This window comes from Uloborus diversus, chromosome 7, assembly GCF_026930045.1.
Source record: "Uloborus diversus isolate 005 chromosome 7, Udiv.v.3.1, whole genome shotgun sequence".
Taxonomy (NCBI): Eukaryota; Metazoa; Arthropoda; class Arachnida; order Araneae; family Uloboridae; genus Uloborus; species Uloborus diversus.
The window spans coordinates 30,941,443-30,959,528 of NC_072737.1; the positions used below are offsets into that span (position 1 = coordinate 30,941,443).

General features: G+C 35.0%; 1 protein-coding gene across 1 annotated transcript in view; it reads right to left on the reverse strand.

Moving 5' to 3' along the window:
• The window catches only part of LOC129225600 (sine oculis-binding protein homolog A-like), a 184,535-nt gene extending 167,912 nt beyond the window's left edge, over positions 1-16,623 (reverse strand). Inside the window, exon 1 of the mRNA XM_054860055.1 lies at positions 16,291-16,623. Within this exon, the coding sequence (XP_054716030.1) occupies positions 16,291-16,398 (108 nt within the window). The 5' untranslated portion in view covers positions 16,399-16,623. The remainder of the gene's footprint in view (positions 1-16,290) is intronic.
• Positions 16,624-18,086: the final 1,463 nt, after the last annotated feature.

Consider the following 18,086-nt stretch of genomic DNA (forward strand, 5'->3'; position numbering starts at 1 on the left):
AAAGCAAATATTAGCAAAAATTTCAAGCATTACTTCACATTATTTTCTGCAATTGCTGATCCATTCATGCTCCCACTCTGGGAAATTTCTGCTGCATTTGTTAAGAGTTTTTTTTTTTTTTTAATATTAAGTCTTTAAAAAAAATTAACAATTTTGTACTCGAAAATAATTTAAGTTACAAGTGCATGTCTTTAAAATGAACTCTAATGCAACTCTTTAACTCCCATACTAATTGAGTTGCAGCAATTCGAAACATTGCCCGCAAGTAAAAAGAAAGTGTTTTTAACGAATTTCAAAACTTAACTCATCAATACTTCTATAATAGATCTTTTTGAAACAATATATAAATTTAAGAAGCCAAAAAATAAGATTTCTGGAAGTTTCATGAAAATCTTAGATGTTGTTGCTGTCTTGTCCATGATGTGCAAAGAAAAGCACTAGATTACTCCGAAGCTGTCGAAGACAGCTTCGGCGAGCTCAGCAGCCTTTTCCGAAAAAAAAAAAAATCTTAGATGATCAGATTGAATGTCTTGTTGATTTCACATGGAATGACCATATTTCTTTTTCATGAAAATGGTGAAAAATTTAACTTTGTTACAGTAGCGTTGTAGATATACCATTCTTTCCTATATCCAAGCTTCGAAGATGTCTTAATTTCAAAGTTTTTGAAGCTCTTGATCGAATTAAAAATTTTGTAAGGCAAAAAAATGGGCTGATTTTTTGAGGGTTGCCGTTCTAATTTGTACAGATATTTAATGGAGTTTGAATAATTATTTTTGGACAAGTTAGTTTTGGAAAGGAGAGCAATCAGGGGAAATGAATTCCTAAATCGATCGACACAGCACACCCACCATTACTTTTTTAGTGTAATTGACTTACTTATTTCATTATTTAACATTCGCTAAAAGATGTTACAGAATACAGTCAAACTCCTCTAATGCGGACGCTAAAGGACAAATTTTTTTTGTCCACAATTGAGGGGTGTCCGCAAGACAGGGGTTTAACAATGTTATTTGCCTTAAAATCGGGGAATTAAAAATTGTCCGCATAAGAGGGGTGTCCGTTAGGAGGGGTTTTACTGTACTTTATTTTAAATCAAAAGCATAGCAACAGTAAGAAAACCTTATAAAAAAAAGTCTATAAGTGACTTAATTAATAAACTGAAAATTGAAATTTAAAGAGAAAACTTTTTCAAAATCTTAAAATAAATAAATAAATAGGGTAGACCGGGGCACGTTTATGAGGATTTTTTTCAATGAATTTTCTAATTTTTATGTTTCATTTTAGGAAATTTTAGACATTGCGGTTTTATGACGCAGTTAATGGAGTCAAAACTGGTATATTCAGTTGTTGCTCAGCTTGTGTTTTTAACCGTTAAAGAAAAATGATTTTTGAGTCCAAGTCGGTTGCGTAAACTTGCCCCGGACACGGGGCACGTTTACGCATACTTATTTTGACACCTAACGTGGTTCTGTTCGTGTTTTGAATATAATTTCTTACCATCGTTAAAGTAAAGCAAATTCTTTACAGGCTAAAAAGTGCATACAGTTAAAGCTGAACATGTATGAAGACAGCACTACATGATTGTAAGCTATAAGATACGAATTTTTAACCTAATTAAAAAATTAAATGATGATTTTCAAAACCAAATAGAATGAAAATATTAACAAGGTGTGAGACAGTGTCAGGGCGAAAAAAGTGTCAGGGGCACGTTTAAGTAAGACACAGTTGCATGAAGGTACTCCGACGTGAACGCGTAAACCTGCCCCGTCACCAAGTTTGGATTTATTTTTAACGTGCAAAAAAAAAAAAAAAAAAATTAATAACATTTCAGTTCATACAAATACAATTCTTAAAAAAGGATAAAATTCTGCTATTTTTTATACATTTGTTCTTTTTTAACTAAGTATTATTTTCTCACAATAAACTTTTAAAACGTTCAACACAAAATTTATTCAACTTGGTAAAAAACAGATTATCCTTTCCGTAAGCTAGACCGAAGCCCGACTGATGCTCAAAAACTTGTGAGAATATGTACTAGAGAGCAGCATCAATATGTTACGACTGTTGGCTCTTCAGTTATAACTCGTTTTGAAAAAAGGGCACTGCGTAAACGTGCCCCGGTCTACCGTACTAAAAATTCTAAAATTACTTTACGATCTCCTTCATCCATTAAAAAAAAAAAAAAAAAAACTTTTTTTACTCTCCAAATGGTCATGCTTTGAAATCAAATGTAAAACCTTTCACTCATAATTGCAAAACGTTTGCAAAGCTGCAAAGACTTTTGGTTAATCAACGTGACTAGGAACTAAGTTTAAAATAATAAAAATAAATTAACAAATATATCAAAGCTTTTTTTTAATGATGCAACATATAACACTTTATTTGTTTATTTATTTACTTTTGATATAAAATTTCATCATACAACATTTCTGGTTCAAATACTTAAAAATGAACATGAAAAAACGTTGTGTGGAAATTTGACGAAGTCAAAGAGACTTAACCAAGGTTCTGAAGGACATTCCGGAAAAGGCCAAGCATGACGCTTTCAATGACCGGAAATCAGGCTGGAAGCAATATATTCACCCAGAAAGAATCAATTTTGACACCTTAATATGTATTTTAACAGTCGAACCAATAAATGTCTTATAATCGACTTATTAACATTACTTTTCGGACAAAACATGCACGCTTATTGCAGTGGTATCTTAACTTTTTCTACTTACACCTACCGTTTTTAAGAATGATAATGTTTTGCCACCCCCCTCAATTTACATAATAATCCAACTTCATCAAAGCTATTCTGAAGTTACAATTTTTTAAACGGGTGAGAAAGACAATTCTGTGTTTCTTATAAAATAATTTTCATACTCCCTAAGCATATTTATTTATTTTTAGATTGTAACACAAGTATAGAAAATTTAACTTAATTTAACAACTCATTCAAAATTACAGAAAAATATTTGTTTTAAATGCCACATGAATGAAGTATTAATACAATATTAATGCGATTGTTGGGCTTGCTTTTGAGCATAAATTTTCTCAAATCGTGTTGTCACCGAAAAAATATCGATGATCTTAGTGTGGCCCGCAATTTCGAATGCCGTTGCGATGATACATTGCAAATTCTTATTTTCTGAAGCCGATTTGATTTGCTTTTTGGGGTGTGCATTTAAAGTGCTGTGATGGTAACAGCTGTGCCGCCCCCCCCCTACACACAAAACTATAGTCCTCAGCGAGGCACGCCCCGCAGATTGAAAACCACTCTATCTTTATTTGTAAAGTCAGCGTAACTTAACTGCAACCGGAATCGATTGGGGAAAGTAGAAAATGTAATTCTCAAGATCAATAATAATATTGGAACGTTTAGGAAAAAATTGTAAACTGGGATACGATCTCAGAAGACAGGCAACATTAGAGGTGTACCTTCCTCAACGAAAACTTTATTGTCTTTTAACCAGCGGTGCCCATCCTCCCAAGAGCAAGAAGATACCCCTCCTACAAATATCATAACGCCCCAAAGCAAGAGCTCCTCCCCCCCTAAAAAGAGAAAAATACCAAGGAAGTTAGAGGGATGAAAATACCCCCTCAAAAAAAAAAAAAAAAAAAACCTTAAAATTTCAATGGCGCAGTCTGCGCCCCCCCCCCCCCCCAGGTGAGCAGCCCTGTTTCAACACATGACTTCCCTCCTCATTTATTTTCGGAATTGTTTTAGAGATCCCCCTCCGTCCCTTCAAGTAAGAGTTGGGATTGTGGTAACTAGAGTTTGATTGTAGCAATGAAATAACAATGTAAGTCATATGATTTATTATTGAAGCAAAATTTAGGTCGCAGTAAAGATCTTTTTGATATTTAACTTTCATAGTTTTTTTTTTTTTTTTTTCATTTATTTTAATTATTGGTATTACACTTTTAGTATTATTATCGGCAAAATATTTCTCATCCGTGTTTCTGAATTAACATATTTTTTTATGATTATGTCAATGAATAGATATCTTTTCTCCCAATTTCGTCCAAACTATCCTTAGATCCGCATTAACGGGTCAGAGAGAAACGAATTTCACTGCATCACGTTGAATCAACAGCACTCCTGAACTATCTGCGCGTGTAATTAAAATTCAAACAACCCTCATTTTTGAAATCAGGGTAAACAGCGTCAACTCTCAAAAAAGAGAGCAAAATTGCTTCATTTTAGTTTATTCTAAAAGATCACGTTAATGAAAACTCGAACTTAAGTGAAGGAAACTGAAGTAAACAAGATTTAAATACTTTATCTTAATTAATTTGACATATGGAACGGAAAGTACATTAATTTTTTTTTCTTTTTCAAAGCGTTTAGCAGTTTTGAGTTACGTACTGTTATCAACAAGGAAACGATAAGTGTAATTAAATTTCCTACATATCACTTTCGTGGAATAGGCTTAAAGTAAACATCATTTAGAAAAGATTTGAAATCAGCATGTAGTCAGCAGTAAAAGAAATTTTGAAAAACAGATTTTTTATTTATTTATAAAAGTTTAGAGTAGTTAAATTTAAAAAGAAACACTACCGCAATGTCATAATTATAATCCTAGGGGGCTACCGCCCCACGCCAGTTGTGGCTGAACCCCGGGAACTGAAAACATGAGCGTGCACAGAAATTTTGAGGCCAGTTACAAGTGACTTTTCTGGGCTCCCCACCCCTATTGTTTACCCCTATATTTCAAGCCTTGCTTAAAAAATATTGGGCCCCCTTCCGGCTCGGACCCGGGTCAACAGGTGTCCCTTCTCCTCCCCCCCCCCCCGTGCACGCCCCTGACTGCAAGTATAGTTCTATATAGATCACTTCGCAATCCGAGCTCGCTGCGTTCGTTCATCACACATTACATCGTTATTGGCCAGCGCAAGTGTGGGTAGTATGCTCAAAAAAAAATTTTTTTTTCAAGGCATTAAAAGTTTTTCGAGGTACGCTTTTTCAGATACAACGTAACATCAAAAATCTTACCAATGTCAAACAAGGGCAGCCCCCCCCCCCCCCATTGTTGTTGTGAAAGTGACTGGTATGACATGCCAACCTCACCTACATTCGCGAGCTCAAATTAAACGGTAGCTAGTTTTTTTTAAAGTAATTTCATGTGTTCCAATAATTTTTGAGTAAAACGAGTTTGAAGTTCAGATCCTAGGTAGGCTTTCATTAAAAGGTTCTTCTTAATCATGCTGTATAGCAGCAGCTACCAGGGACATTAGTCCTACCTCTTGCCCCAGAACAGAGGAGAGGATCTCTTATCATTTACACTAGTTATCTCCAAATTTTAAGTTTTACCACTTACATCCATTTGCTTCTAGATGCCGCATATGTTCTGAACAGTTATGAGCAGTAATATGAAATTTTATCTACAAACTTATCTATATTTTCATTTAATATCACCCTCAGCTATTCTAACCAACTTCAGTTTCAAATTCCGATTTTTCAGTTGTTGTATTGACCCCAATGGTGGTGGAGAGTGTGGGAGACGTAACCTAACATCAGTTGTCAAAAGAGGGAGATGAGTCAAAAAGGTTGAGAACCACTGATCATATACATAATTTTGACAGGTACAGGGGATCTCTGCGATAGAAATCTATATACAGGTGTACCTCGTCTAACACGTTTAATTCGTTCCGTGTAGTATCGAAACCCTATTATACGAGACTTTTAAAAATAACATTTTTACTTATTTTTAATACTAATTATGTATGTGCATGAGAAAAATCGAGTTAAGATGTATCGTGTTATATCGAAACCGTGTTATACGAGACTTTGAAATAATGTAAATCAAGGAATGTGTACAGTGTTATATCGAAACCAAGTTTCATAAAAACAAAGTAAAAACTTATCAGAGTTATCAACCATTAACAGAATGTATTAAAAAAATGAAATTCCATCTTTTTTAAAGATAACATTCAAGTTATATCAAAGCCATGAAGTACTAAATTCAAGTTTCGTACCGTGTAATATTGAAACTGTGTTATAATAATCGCAAATTTGATACCGTGTAATATCCAAACCGTGTTGTAAAAGTACCGTGTTATACGAAGGACGCCTGTATAATATTTTTACAATTCCTTACGGAAAATATTGAAACAATTAGTGAACAATTTAATAATTTAAAAGTAACATTTAGAACTGATGCTGGAGAATAAAATAACGATGATATGCTTTACTTTTTGAAAGTAAGATATTTATTATTATATTAAAATTTCAGTTCCAAGTTTTTATTTTTTAATGTATTTTCAGTTTTATTACTCTGCTGCTTTTCATATTCTCTTTTTTGCTCTTATTTTACTTTAATTAAATCCGGATGAATAATCGATAAAACTTGAAAATGGAGAGAAACACGTAAAGGGTGAAATTTCATTATATTTTTCACTCAAACGGAGAGTTTTTTTATTTTTATTGCAACACATTTGTGGTCTTGGACATTTACATGTTTTTTCTTGTCTCGAACATTTTCTTGACACGATCATGCTTCAAACACTTTCTGCTCATGCAATTTAAAAAAAAGCACTTAGTGAAAAGTTTTGAACGTCTTTGTGGAAATTAACGCCTTTCAAATAAAAAATTTTGATTGAATCAACGTTACACATTCGGTTGTTTTAAGAAGCTTACGCTTTATTGATCTGGAGCTCACAATCACTGAGCTATGAAACTAACTGGAGAGCTATCTTTCGCAGAAAAGTTATAGCAGTCAGTGGTTCGCGACAGAGCAGGACGTTTTTGTCCAATTGGTTCATTAGTTTCGGTTTCGGATTCAAGTGGGTGTCACATCACGTTTCGTTGAATGAGGACGACACTGAAACGAAGTTTTCTTAAGTGTAAATTACTTTTCATTATGAAAACTCATTAATGAAATCAGTGCTTTTGAAACCGTCGAACGAGGACATTATGTTACATGACTTAAAGTACATGCAAGTTAATGTTAATTAAAATGCACGAACAGGGCCCGATTAGGATATTGAGGTGCCCTGGGCCAAATAATTTTTTGGGGCTCCCAGTATTCAACTTTTTTAACTTTATAGCCACTGGCTAAAACAATTTTAGCCAAAGACGAAAGTAATTTCAGCAATTTGGGACCATAAATATCGAGGGCCCTAGGCCACGGCCTAGTTCTCCTATTCAGTAATCTGGCCCCGTGTACGAACTGTTAATTAAATGTTGAATAAATCATTTATTTAATCATATTACATGATTTGTTAAATGATTGAATGATGTGACGTTTACAAGGGGAAGGCAGGGGATAACAAGAAGTGTGACACAACGCAGTTTTTTAAAATAAGAATACGTTTATGAAAAATAGCGTGACATGTGACAAAGAGAAGGGGGGGATATACTGAAGTGGGACACTATGTGACAAAGGGGGAGGGGGTCAAAAATGTTATAAAAATGTGTGATATCGTTTATAGACATAATCGTAAACAACATGTTAATCCTAAAATATAGGAATTGCTTATTAAATGTTAGTTTAATTATTAATTAAATCATGCTAGGTGATTTGCTTAATCGTTTAATAACATAAAATAACAAATTGCTACCTGATTTAATTTTGGTCACTTAGTTCTTTAGGTTTCAAGGAGGCGTAGAATCGCGATTCTTCCAATGAGTGTAATGTTGAAGCGAAGTTTAAAGGGAATTGCTTGCCTTGTTTTAACAATTTATGGTGAAATCAAGCTCTGCATATGGTTGCTTAAACGGTTGAGTAAACAGGGACATTATGTTTGATGATTCATACAAGTCTCTCTATTATGCTGTCAAACTCGTTTCTATTTGATACTGTTTGAGATTCGAAAGAATTTGGTACACAATTTATATGGAAAACTTTTCGTTCTTAGTAGTGTTTGAATTTATTTTCAGGTAACAGTCCAACTAATGATATATCACAGTGTTAATAGCCTAATTGGACAGTCTATTTTTTAAACTTACAGCTGTTTTTTTTTATCTTAGTTTTTTTAATTCATACAAAATTATTAAAGCTTTTATACGCAATTGGTATTAACAATTACTTCAAATGAAATTTTGAGAATTAAACGTCATTAGATCAGAGATTCCTAAACACGCCAACGTGAAATTCAGTTTCGTGTTAATTAATTTCCTGTTCAGTGTAGTCATGACTGTCAGAGACACGTGATTTTTGCATTTTTTAACAGTGCAATTTATTGGAAAAAAGGGGGAGGGGGAGGAAAAAAAGAAAATTAAATAAAAAGTAAAGAAAAGAGAAATATATTATTTTTGTCATTTTTAAAATTAAATTTGTGGAGGTGAAATTATTTAAATCTGTGAATTTTTTATTTTAGAAAATACATTTACCGCCATCTGTTCAACGCAGATTGCACTTGGAGATCTGGTGCTAAAATTATTAAAGGTAATCGGGGTGCCCACCTGGGGGGGGGGGGTCATGGCACCGGCTGCGCTATTGAGATTTTTAGGAGAGGGGTGTTTTTAGGGGTATTTTTCTCATTTGGAGGCTCTTGTTTTGGAGGGGGGGGGGGGATCCGCGAAATTTAAGTGGTGTGTGCCCTTGCTCTTAGGGGGGAGGGGCAACTCTGAGATAATGATTACCTCGTTTTATGCTTCAAACCGAAATTCCTACATTTTAAAACAAAAATTTGGAACTTCGCTTTGTTTTGTGACTATTTATTTCTGAAAATTGATTTATTAAATCAAAGTAAGAGGTAAAACTGCGTTAGAACTATAAATCATTAGAGTGTCGTGTCCTATCAAAAGTCTATTTGCGAATCCACAGTTTGGAAAACATTAATATGCGTATCAAGTAATGGATACGTAGAGGCGACTTCCGAAAATGATGTCTCACCTTGTTTGAATATATTTGACACCCTTCTCAGGTTCTTCCCCCCCCCCCCCGAACATAGCTTTGGGGGGGGCGGAAATTCTCAATTTGCATTGAACTATCACTTCGCCAGCACGTTATCTCTTCCGCCACGCTCTTGTTCTTTCTGCACCTGACTTAGGCATATTCGCAACCAAATTGTATATTTTAATGAAGAAAATAGATTATAAATAACGAGAAAACTGAACAATATTCGAAAAGCAGTGGTTTATCACACGTGCTTCAACAGATGCTCTGTTGATAACCAACAGCTGTACTCAATAATCGACACGCTGCCTGAACACAGAACACGCCACCACGGACAACGAGAAAGAAAGAAAGCGAGAAAAGCGCATGTCCAACTCTTCTCCGATACCCGAAGGCAAGAGAGCAAAACTGCTAAACCTGCTATTTTTAAATGTTTTTGTTCAAAACAAAATGCAATATGCTAGACTTCTTACTCTACTGCCGCACCGCCCATCTAGTTAAAAACTGCTACAACTTCAAACTACATCCCTCCCCCCTCTCAAAGAATGACATAACGTATGGACGACCCCAATGCTGCTGTCAAAATACAAAGCGAATGCATATTTAGTTGCAGTGGGATTAAACCGAAAATTAAGGTTCGGAAGTACATACGAAGTCGAAAAGAGAAATTAGAAGAAAAAGATTTAACAGATGACGTATAATTACATTTTCGACAATGTACCTAAGATACGGCTGCTTACCCAGCGGCACCATTGATCATCAATTCCCATAGAATTACTAATGAAAGCTCCACTTAAAAATGGTGCCGCTATTTTTGGAGAACAACTGAGGGATAAATTTATCTTCAATCTCATGACATAGCTGTTTGTTTTTGTCTTCTAAGTCACATATCAAGAATTTTCCTTCGGAATGAGAAAACCTAGCACCTGATGCCAGTAAGAACGTGACAACCACTGCTGTCAGCTTTTGACAACATAATTAAGTCATCACATATGGCTTGTGGCGAGTAGGAGGGGTAAAAGACACTAAGCTACCTTGCGGAATCACTTCTCATTTTGCAAGATGAGGGATTTTCTCTTTCTCGTTTTTCTTGTACTGTATATGAGAGCCCAACATGCTGATATATAGTACAGAAACGTATGCGTACAGAGCTGATATACAGTAAAGAACTTAACACAGTTTCCGTTTGAAAATTATAAATTTATCGTGATTTTTGGCAGAAGGTTTTGAACTACAGTACAACTCCGATTTAGCGATCGTCAAGGGATTGGGAAAAGGTATCGTTAAATCAAGGATATCATCAAATCTAGGAGCATAGATATTCAATGCAGTTTAATAAAAGTATCATTAAACTGAGGAAATCGTTAAATCGGGTATCATTAAATCGAAGTTTTACTGCACTTACCTCCTCACTTTTAGGACAGGTAGGGTAGACCAACGAGGGAATGAACAGTTTTAACGATGTATGATTTTTTTGAAAATTAAATTGCAAATTATTATTTCTGACAAAAAAATTATTTATACGCACACCAGAAGGGAAAAGAATAATGAACTCAACGCATATTCGATGGATTTTGTTTTTAAGATATTTCATATTTTCAAAACACGTGTGTGACTCTGTAACTGAAATTTTAACTTGTGACAGTATTTGCGTGCACTTGTTGATAATAGTGCGCAAACTGTTCATTTCAAATGTTTAAAGCCAGGAGCAAAGGGCATGTAATCAATGAAAATTGAAAAGGAAAGCAACAAAAACTACTCCTACCCATATGTAAATAACATCAATTTCTCAAAGAATATAAAGATTAAGAGTGACTCAATATAAAGGTGAAAAAACTTCTTCCCCTTTATATCTCCATGAATTTACGTGCTACTCTCATAAACATGAACACTGACTATAAAAATAGGGGTCAAAATTATACACTACAGTTAAAACGATTTTCAAATGTCACTTTGTCCACAACGATTACATGCACATTTTGCCTCTTCAAACTGTTGATGGTACACTTTTTGACGTCGGGACACATCTTAATGGAAAATACACGTGGTCTTAACGTTACAGCAGAACCTTATAGCCTGGAGCAAAGAAGGATCAGAGGGGACATGATTCAGTTGTTTACATTTATCAAAATGAATGATGTTAATGGGTTAAATTTTTGCACTGAAAGCAGGACGAGGGGTCATTGTTTTAAGCTATTCAAATCTCAGGCTAACCTGGAAATAAGGAAAAACTACTACTTTAGTAGGGTTGTGAGCACTTGGAACAGCTTACCGAAAGAGGTGGTAATGAGCAAGGGGGTGGATAGCTTTAAGAGAGCCATTGATCTTCATTGAGGACTAAAAAATTGACTAGGACCAACCTAGATGGGCCAAGAGCCTGTTGCTGGTTGTCACATTTGTATTTGTATTAATCCGAATTAATTGGGACCGGGCAAAGTTCGGATCGGATTACAGAACACATTGTGCTTCTCACATCGTTCGGATTACAAAACATATTACGCTTTTCACATCGTTCGGATTACAGAACATATTATGCTTTTCGCATAATATTAGCAGGAACGGAGATAAAGTCTACTACAAATACTACAGAAAAGATTAAAAAAATGCTTTGTAACTTAAAATATAGTTCATAAAACTAAGAGTAAACATAGAGTATAAATAGTATTACACTAGAAAAAATATATACAATGAAACCAGTATAAGTTGACAACTTACAGTATTTTAGTGGTCAACTTAGACAAGTGGTTAACTTATACAGGTACATATGATATCTAATTCTGTACCTAAAAAGGCAATCAACTTAGACAGGTGGTCAACCTACAAGGGTGGTCAACTTTACAGGTTTTATTGTATCAATAAACATGCAATAAAGTATCGTACTGTGCTACTGAGAATAACGAGCTGATTAGTCTTTATTAGTCGCACACAACACAAAATTATGTATATTTCATCTGAGTGGCGTTCGGATTAGTAGACGATCGGATTGCGGAGAGTCAGATTAAAGAGGCTCCATTGCATTTTCAAACACCGAAACCAGATTTTTAAAGATAAATCATCAAGTGTTTTCTGAAAAGTCGACTAAGCTTCCAAAAACTAAAGAGACTTTTCATTTATTATTGCAACATGGTACGTCAAAGTATAAGTTTAAGAGATCTTAGGGTTTTATGTGAAAGGAAGTAAGTTTTGTCCATGTTTGTTATGCATAGCCACTGCAGACAAATATTTTTTTTTTAATCAAAGTTTCTACTAATATAATTTGAAACCACTCAGAATTTCTAACAAGTTTTTCAAAATAAAGGGGGGGGGGGTACGAAGTGGGCAAATGAAAACAACCAATTTCTCTAAGCAATTCGCGAATGTGTCCCTTTTTGTCCGGTAGCAAAAACGTGTAGATGTGTTACGTGATTTTGAGCTTTCATTAAATTCGACAAAACTAATAACAAAATGGATTCAGCTGAAAGGTTTCAAAATTAAAAATGTAAAAAAAAAGCATTTTTTATAAAACATTTTTCTTACAATAACATTTATTTTCGCAATTCTAAATTCCGCTCAAATTACCATTGTTGCAAAACCAACAGTGCAAAACGAGCCTCTTGAAAAAAGGGGGGGGGGGAGAGAGAGGAAAGAAAAAGAGGCGAGGAATTTTCATTTACAAAACCGCAATTTTTTTAAAAAATACTTTCAGCATCTATTTCGCGTTTCATTGGTAATTAGTATTTACAGATACTATAGGAAAACACGCAAGTTCAGATTGTTTGTTCGTTCGTTTTCTTTCCTTTGTTATGTTCGAAGGAAAATCGAGAGATAAGAGAAGTTATTTTTTTGTTATTTTAGGAGCAATTCAATGAACAATTTAAATTTAAAGCAGAGATCAGAGCGCTGAGGATTATTTCCAAAGCTTCAAAACAAAAAAATTTCCCAAGCGTAATACAGTCCAACTTCTTTTTATCCGGCCTCCGATTATCCGGGACAAATTTGTATTCTTTAAAAAAAATATGTTCACATAGCTAATTTTAAATGATGATGGCAAAAAAGGTGCATTCACTTTTTATTCTGATGAATTAATGATAAATCGTTAGCGTGACCACGCTTCATTCAGATCCCACGAGTGTTTGAATCAAAGATAAAAGTCAATTCTTTTCTAAGAAAGGATGGGATTTCTAAAAAATATTTTTATGTCTTGTAAAAAATTAAATGCAGTTTTTTTACAAAACATTTTTTAAATCGTATTAAACGGTGAATTATTTAAGTATTTGCTTAGCTTATTACCCATACTACCCGGATTTTTGATCATCCGGATAAACAAAAATTCACCTTGTAGTGAGAAAGTTAACAGGAGAGTGGCCCTTTAAATGGGATGTAGGAATATCCACTATTTCAGGGGGGTCGGAGGTTTCTCCCCGGGAAATTTTTTGAAAAATAGATATAAAAACCTGTATTTTGAGGCCGTAAATGGTTGTAATTGAGACCACAAAAACATGAAGAAAAATAGACAAACGAAAAATTTCAAAAGCACATTGCACACAATAATAGTTGAGTTCACAAAAATCTATCTTGAAAAATATGTTGCAAAAACGCGAGAATCGTGATTTTTGCATTTTTTTACGCAGGATGTATCAAGGAGCCGAATTAGGTACATCTTGGTAATCAGACACTAGCCTAATCGGAAACTAGGGGCCAGACCCTTGGAGAGTCCTGAAATCGGCGTAGTGTAAGTGCTATAAGAGTTTTCGGGGAGGATGGGAAGTTTACCAAACTGACAAGGGGCCTGCCTGCCTTGGTTCTGAATTGAATTGGGAAAGAGAGCAGGAAGTCCTAATAAGTGTCTAAATTTCAAGTAAGCTTTGCAGCTACTGAGAACTAGAATTCCTTATTCTGTATTTCTTCAAATTTTCACTCGTTGAATAGTTACACAATTAAGAAGTGAAAGAATTGAACGATCCGTTCTGGAATCCTTTCCAGAATGCAAACGAAAGCAAAAAAATGCTCCAAGAAGCAAAAAAAAAAAAAAAGTTCTTCTGTTTTACGCTACAAACCATTTCGGGTTTCGGGGGGGGGGGGAGAGGCGTCGCCCCCCTCCCTCTGGATACGGTCTTGGATCCGCGCTCTTTTAACCCTGGCAGAAAATTGAAAAGGATTTTTTTTTAGAAAGAATTACGTTCGCATGCTCGATGCGGAATAGACTTCTACATAAAATGCACTAACAAACGGAAAATCGCAATTTTTGGATTTACGTCAATCTGGCTCTGAGTTGGAGAACTATGAACACATTTTATATTAAATGCGCCCTAGATTCACGTGGAACCGCCACTTGCCTGCAATACTGTGCTCGATTTTCGTTGAAATGTCATAAATTACATGAAGGTTAAGATATATGGGGGGAGGGGGAATTTCTGAATTGAAGTTTCTATATTCTTTAGAAACTTTTAAAATCCATTTGAAGTGTCAACCGGTGTGCATTGCTCCCTCCGAACCCCCCCCCCCCCCAGTAATGATGCTAATGATTAGGCTTGCCAGATTTTGGAAATGTTTAACCGGGACACCGGAATGACCCCTCTCCCCCCACAGTCGCCAAAAAGTTCACCCCTAGCTGTTTTTTTTAATGTTATAAAGTGTATTTCATTCTTAATGCTATGAATAAATGTTTACTAATTATGAGCTGAACCTGGGGTAGTTATAAATGACACAAGCAGATAAATTTGAACATTTTATTTATCACGTTTTTTTTTTTTTTTTTCATTTACTTTAGTAATAAGAAGCACTTTGAATGGGGACTAAAAGTTTGAACAATATTTCAATCGATAGAATTTTTTTAGAAAGTCTATCTTTTTTTTTTTTTTTTTAAATCTTGGAAAAATCCTCAAAATTTAATCTGATATTAGTTTTACAAGTTATTGTTTCAAATAAAAAAGTAATTATCCTAAATAATCCTTTACAGTAAATAATTTTTAGACTTTTTTGGTCATCTGTGATCAAATTTATCTTTCTCCGGAACGTGAAGTAAACCAACCGGGACACCGGGATTTTGTCTGAAAACAGGGACTGTCCCGGTCAAACCGGGACGTCTGGCAAGCCTACTAATGATACATGCATACGAGAAAAAATAAACAAAAGGGGGGGGGGGCTGGAAAAAATAGACAAAAGAAACTAGGCACATCAGTGTTGGTAATTTGTTTTGTTTTTTTTTCCTTTATTTACTTCACGTATATCTTGGTTTTAATCCTTAGATACATCATGTTAATATTTGGCAGAATAACAATTTCGTCTTTTAAAATATTATAAGATCAAATTGAAATTCAGTAGCTGCCAATAACCAAGAAAACACTCACTGAAGAAGCTATTAAATCAGTTTTAAACTTATAAATGAACCAATTTGATGGCAAACAAAAATAAGATCAATTTTTTCGGCATTCGCAAATGTAGAATTTTTTTTTAAGTTTTGTAGGCCTGATAAAGCCTACTTCTTTTAGTTCAATAACGAATAAAGTTTTACAAGTGCTACTTAAATTGCAGGACATTTTTATAATTTTTATCAATCTTTTGGAACTTTTGATGGTAAGTTATTTGTTGCTTTCTTATCCCGATGTTGAAAAGTGGTTATTTAACTATAAAGGATACAAATATAGAATTTTTTTTTTTTGGTATTCGCAAATGTAGAACTTTTTATCAGTTTAGTGCGCTTGAAAATGCCTGCTCCTTTTAATTCCGTGACAAATCAAGTTTTCGTACTGCTTAAGTAGTAAGGCATTTTTACAATATTTTTATCCACGTTTTGATACATTTGATGGTTGTTTTTTTTCATTTAAAGTCCGATATTGCCAAGTGGTTATTTAACCATAAACAATATCTAAATTAAACTATGATTTTTTAAAGTATTTTTTTCATGATTTGAACAAAAATTTAAAGACAAAGAACATATTTGTAAGTGTTTGTAAAAAAAAACTGGCATTTAAGGGTTAAATGCAGTTTAAGAGTAAGAAATTTCTGCAACGGTACACGCCCGTCAGTTCACATTTTTCCAGGGGGGATGCAAAGGGGGTAAATTCAAGGCAAAAAAAAAAAAAAAAAAATCAAACAACAAAAGCCACGTCTATTAAAATGTAACTACTAAATTTTCTTAAATCCAGGGGAGGGTTCATCGCCCCCTCCTGACCTTCCTAAATGACGAGCCTGCTACAGTATTTAAGGAATAAACTGATGGGTAATTTGTGGTAGAAGATCAAATTAAATTTTAAAAAAAAACTCTGAGTTGATATGGGGAAAAATGATATAGAACGAACAGAATAAATATTTTCAAAGAGTCAAAAATAAATAAACAAAAGCTTTTTAATAAAATTTAAATCAAAAATCAACAAAACTTAATTAAACATAGTTATGAAACGCATTATGACTGTTTTCAGTTCGACATCAGTGACGAATAGCTCAAAAAATAAATAAATAAACAAATGAAAGTGCTTACCTTTATATCATCATCGGGTTCTCTCTTCACGGAAAGATCTCCTTCATCGTAGCCGACCAAAAACCGTCTCCTCCGGCGACGAGGTGACAATTCTGCCGATGTATTCATGCTCACGAGGAACTTCTGCTAATAAATCTATCTTGACTCTTGGCGCGAACGAAGCCGCGATACAAGGCATTCGAAATAGCCAAGCCTCTCTCTACGAGTCCAATTCGAAGCACACCTGAGGGGTCATGAGGAGCAATTCACGATCCCTTACCTTACAGAGAGGGTGGCTCACCCCCGCTCGTTGCTCTAGCCGGCGTTTTGTCAATGAAGCGAAGCTGGAAGGTAGTCCCCACTTCCGACGCGTTTATGACCCACTATGGCATGGTTGCTGCAATTTTTGTCGCCAACCTCGCCAACAGCGGCGAGTGTGAATGATCTTCGCTTAGTTTATGGCGCGGAAGGAGAGGATCTGCAAAACCGAAACCAGACGGATTGGATGCGTGGGCAAGAACCCCGTGTTCTCCGACTTCTCTTGGGGTCATTACAATTAGAGCTTTTTCTTTTACGGTTCGTTTGCATTACTTTCGCAAATAGCTTGTAGAAATATCCATTGTGTTTTTCTGGATCACTTTTATCCAATCGTTTTGTTTTCGTACCAGCTGGAAGAGAAAAAATTTGGTATTGTTCTTAGTCCTTTTTATTAACTCTCGAAAAGCCGCAAAATATACAAAACAAAATTCACGTTTCCATTGTCCTCATGAAAACACAGCTGCACGATCGTATGCGTTCTTGAAAAATGATCATTATTTTCCGTAAATATTTACAAACCCGGCCCACCGCATAAGTAAACAACATTTTAAACTGAAATTGCTGGGAAACTTTTAAAATGAAAAACAACTTTAATTTGAAATAAGTAAGCAGAAATTGGCGGATATTACAAACAAAATGATATGAGATTTTGAAACCGGCATTTTCAAGTTCGTTGAAGCTTAATCGGTTCCTTCAATGATACGAATATGAAATGGAGCAGTTTTGTAACATTCACATCTACTATGAATATTTCTTAAAACTCCTTTTACACTTACGGATCGACAAAATTTCAGGTGGGCCCACATGGGCGTGCACAGAAATTTCGGGACCCATCACAAGCGACTTTTAGGGGTCCCCCTCCCTATTGTTTACCTCTACGTCCCGGAATATATTTCACCCCTCATTTTAAAAATCTTGGGCCCTCTTCAAGCTCGGGCCCGGGCCAACAGATGTCCCTCCCCCCCCCCACTGTGCACGCTCCTGGGTGACCACGTAGGGGGGAGGGGTCATGGCGCAGACTGTAGCAATTAAATTTTTAGGGATGTGCGCCCTTGCTTTTGGGGGAGGATGGGCACCCCTGATTATTCGACGGGTATTTTATTGAATTGTTCGGGAAACTTTCCGATAAGCGAAATCTGTTGATGATGATTTGGTGTCCACTTAACATTCATTCGGGGAGTGAGCAAAATGGAAATTTTAACTGAAGGGGTCTAAGGACCTTTAACCTTCAAAATTTTCGACTTTCTGGAAAAAATATATGTTATGTATATTTTAATTCTGAACAATTTGATACTTTATTTATTACTATACACAAAAAACTTTTCAAGTTATCGTAAAAATGCGTAACCTCTCCCCATAGAGATTTATGTTAACAGCAGCTCTTTAAGCGTCTTTTTCTCAGGTGCCGGTTTCTTCGGTTTTCTCGTTTTGCGCGCATGATATATCTCAAAAAGTTTCTTATATATTTCCGTAAAACTTTTAATGTATGTTTATCTGGT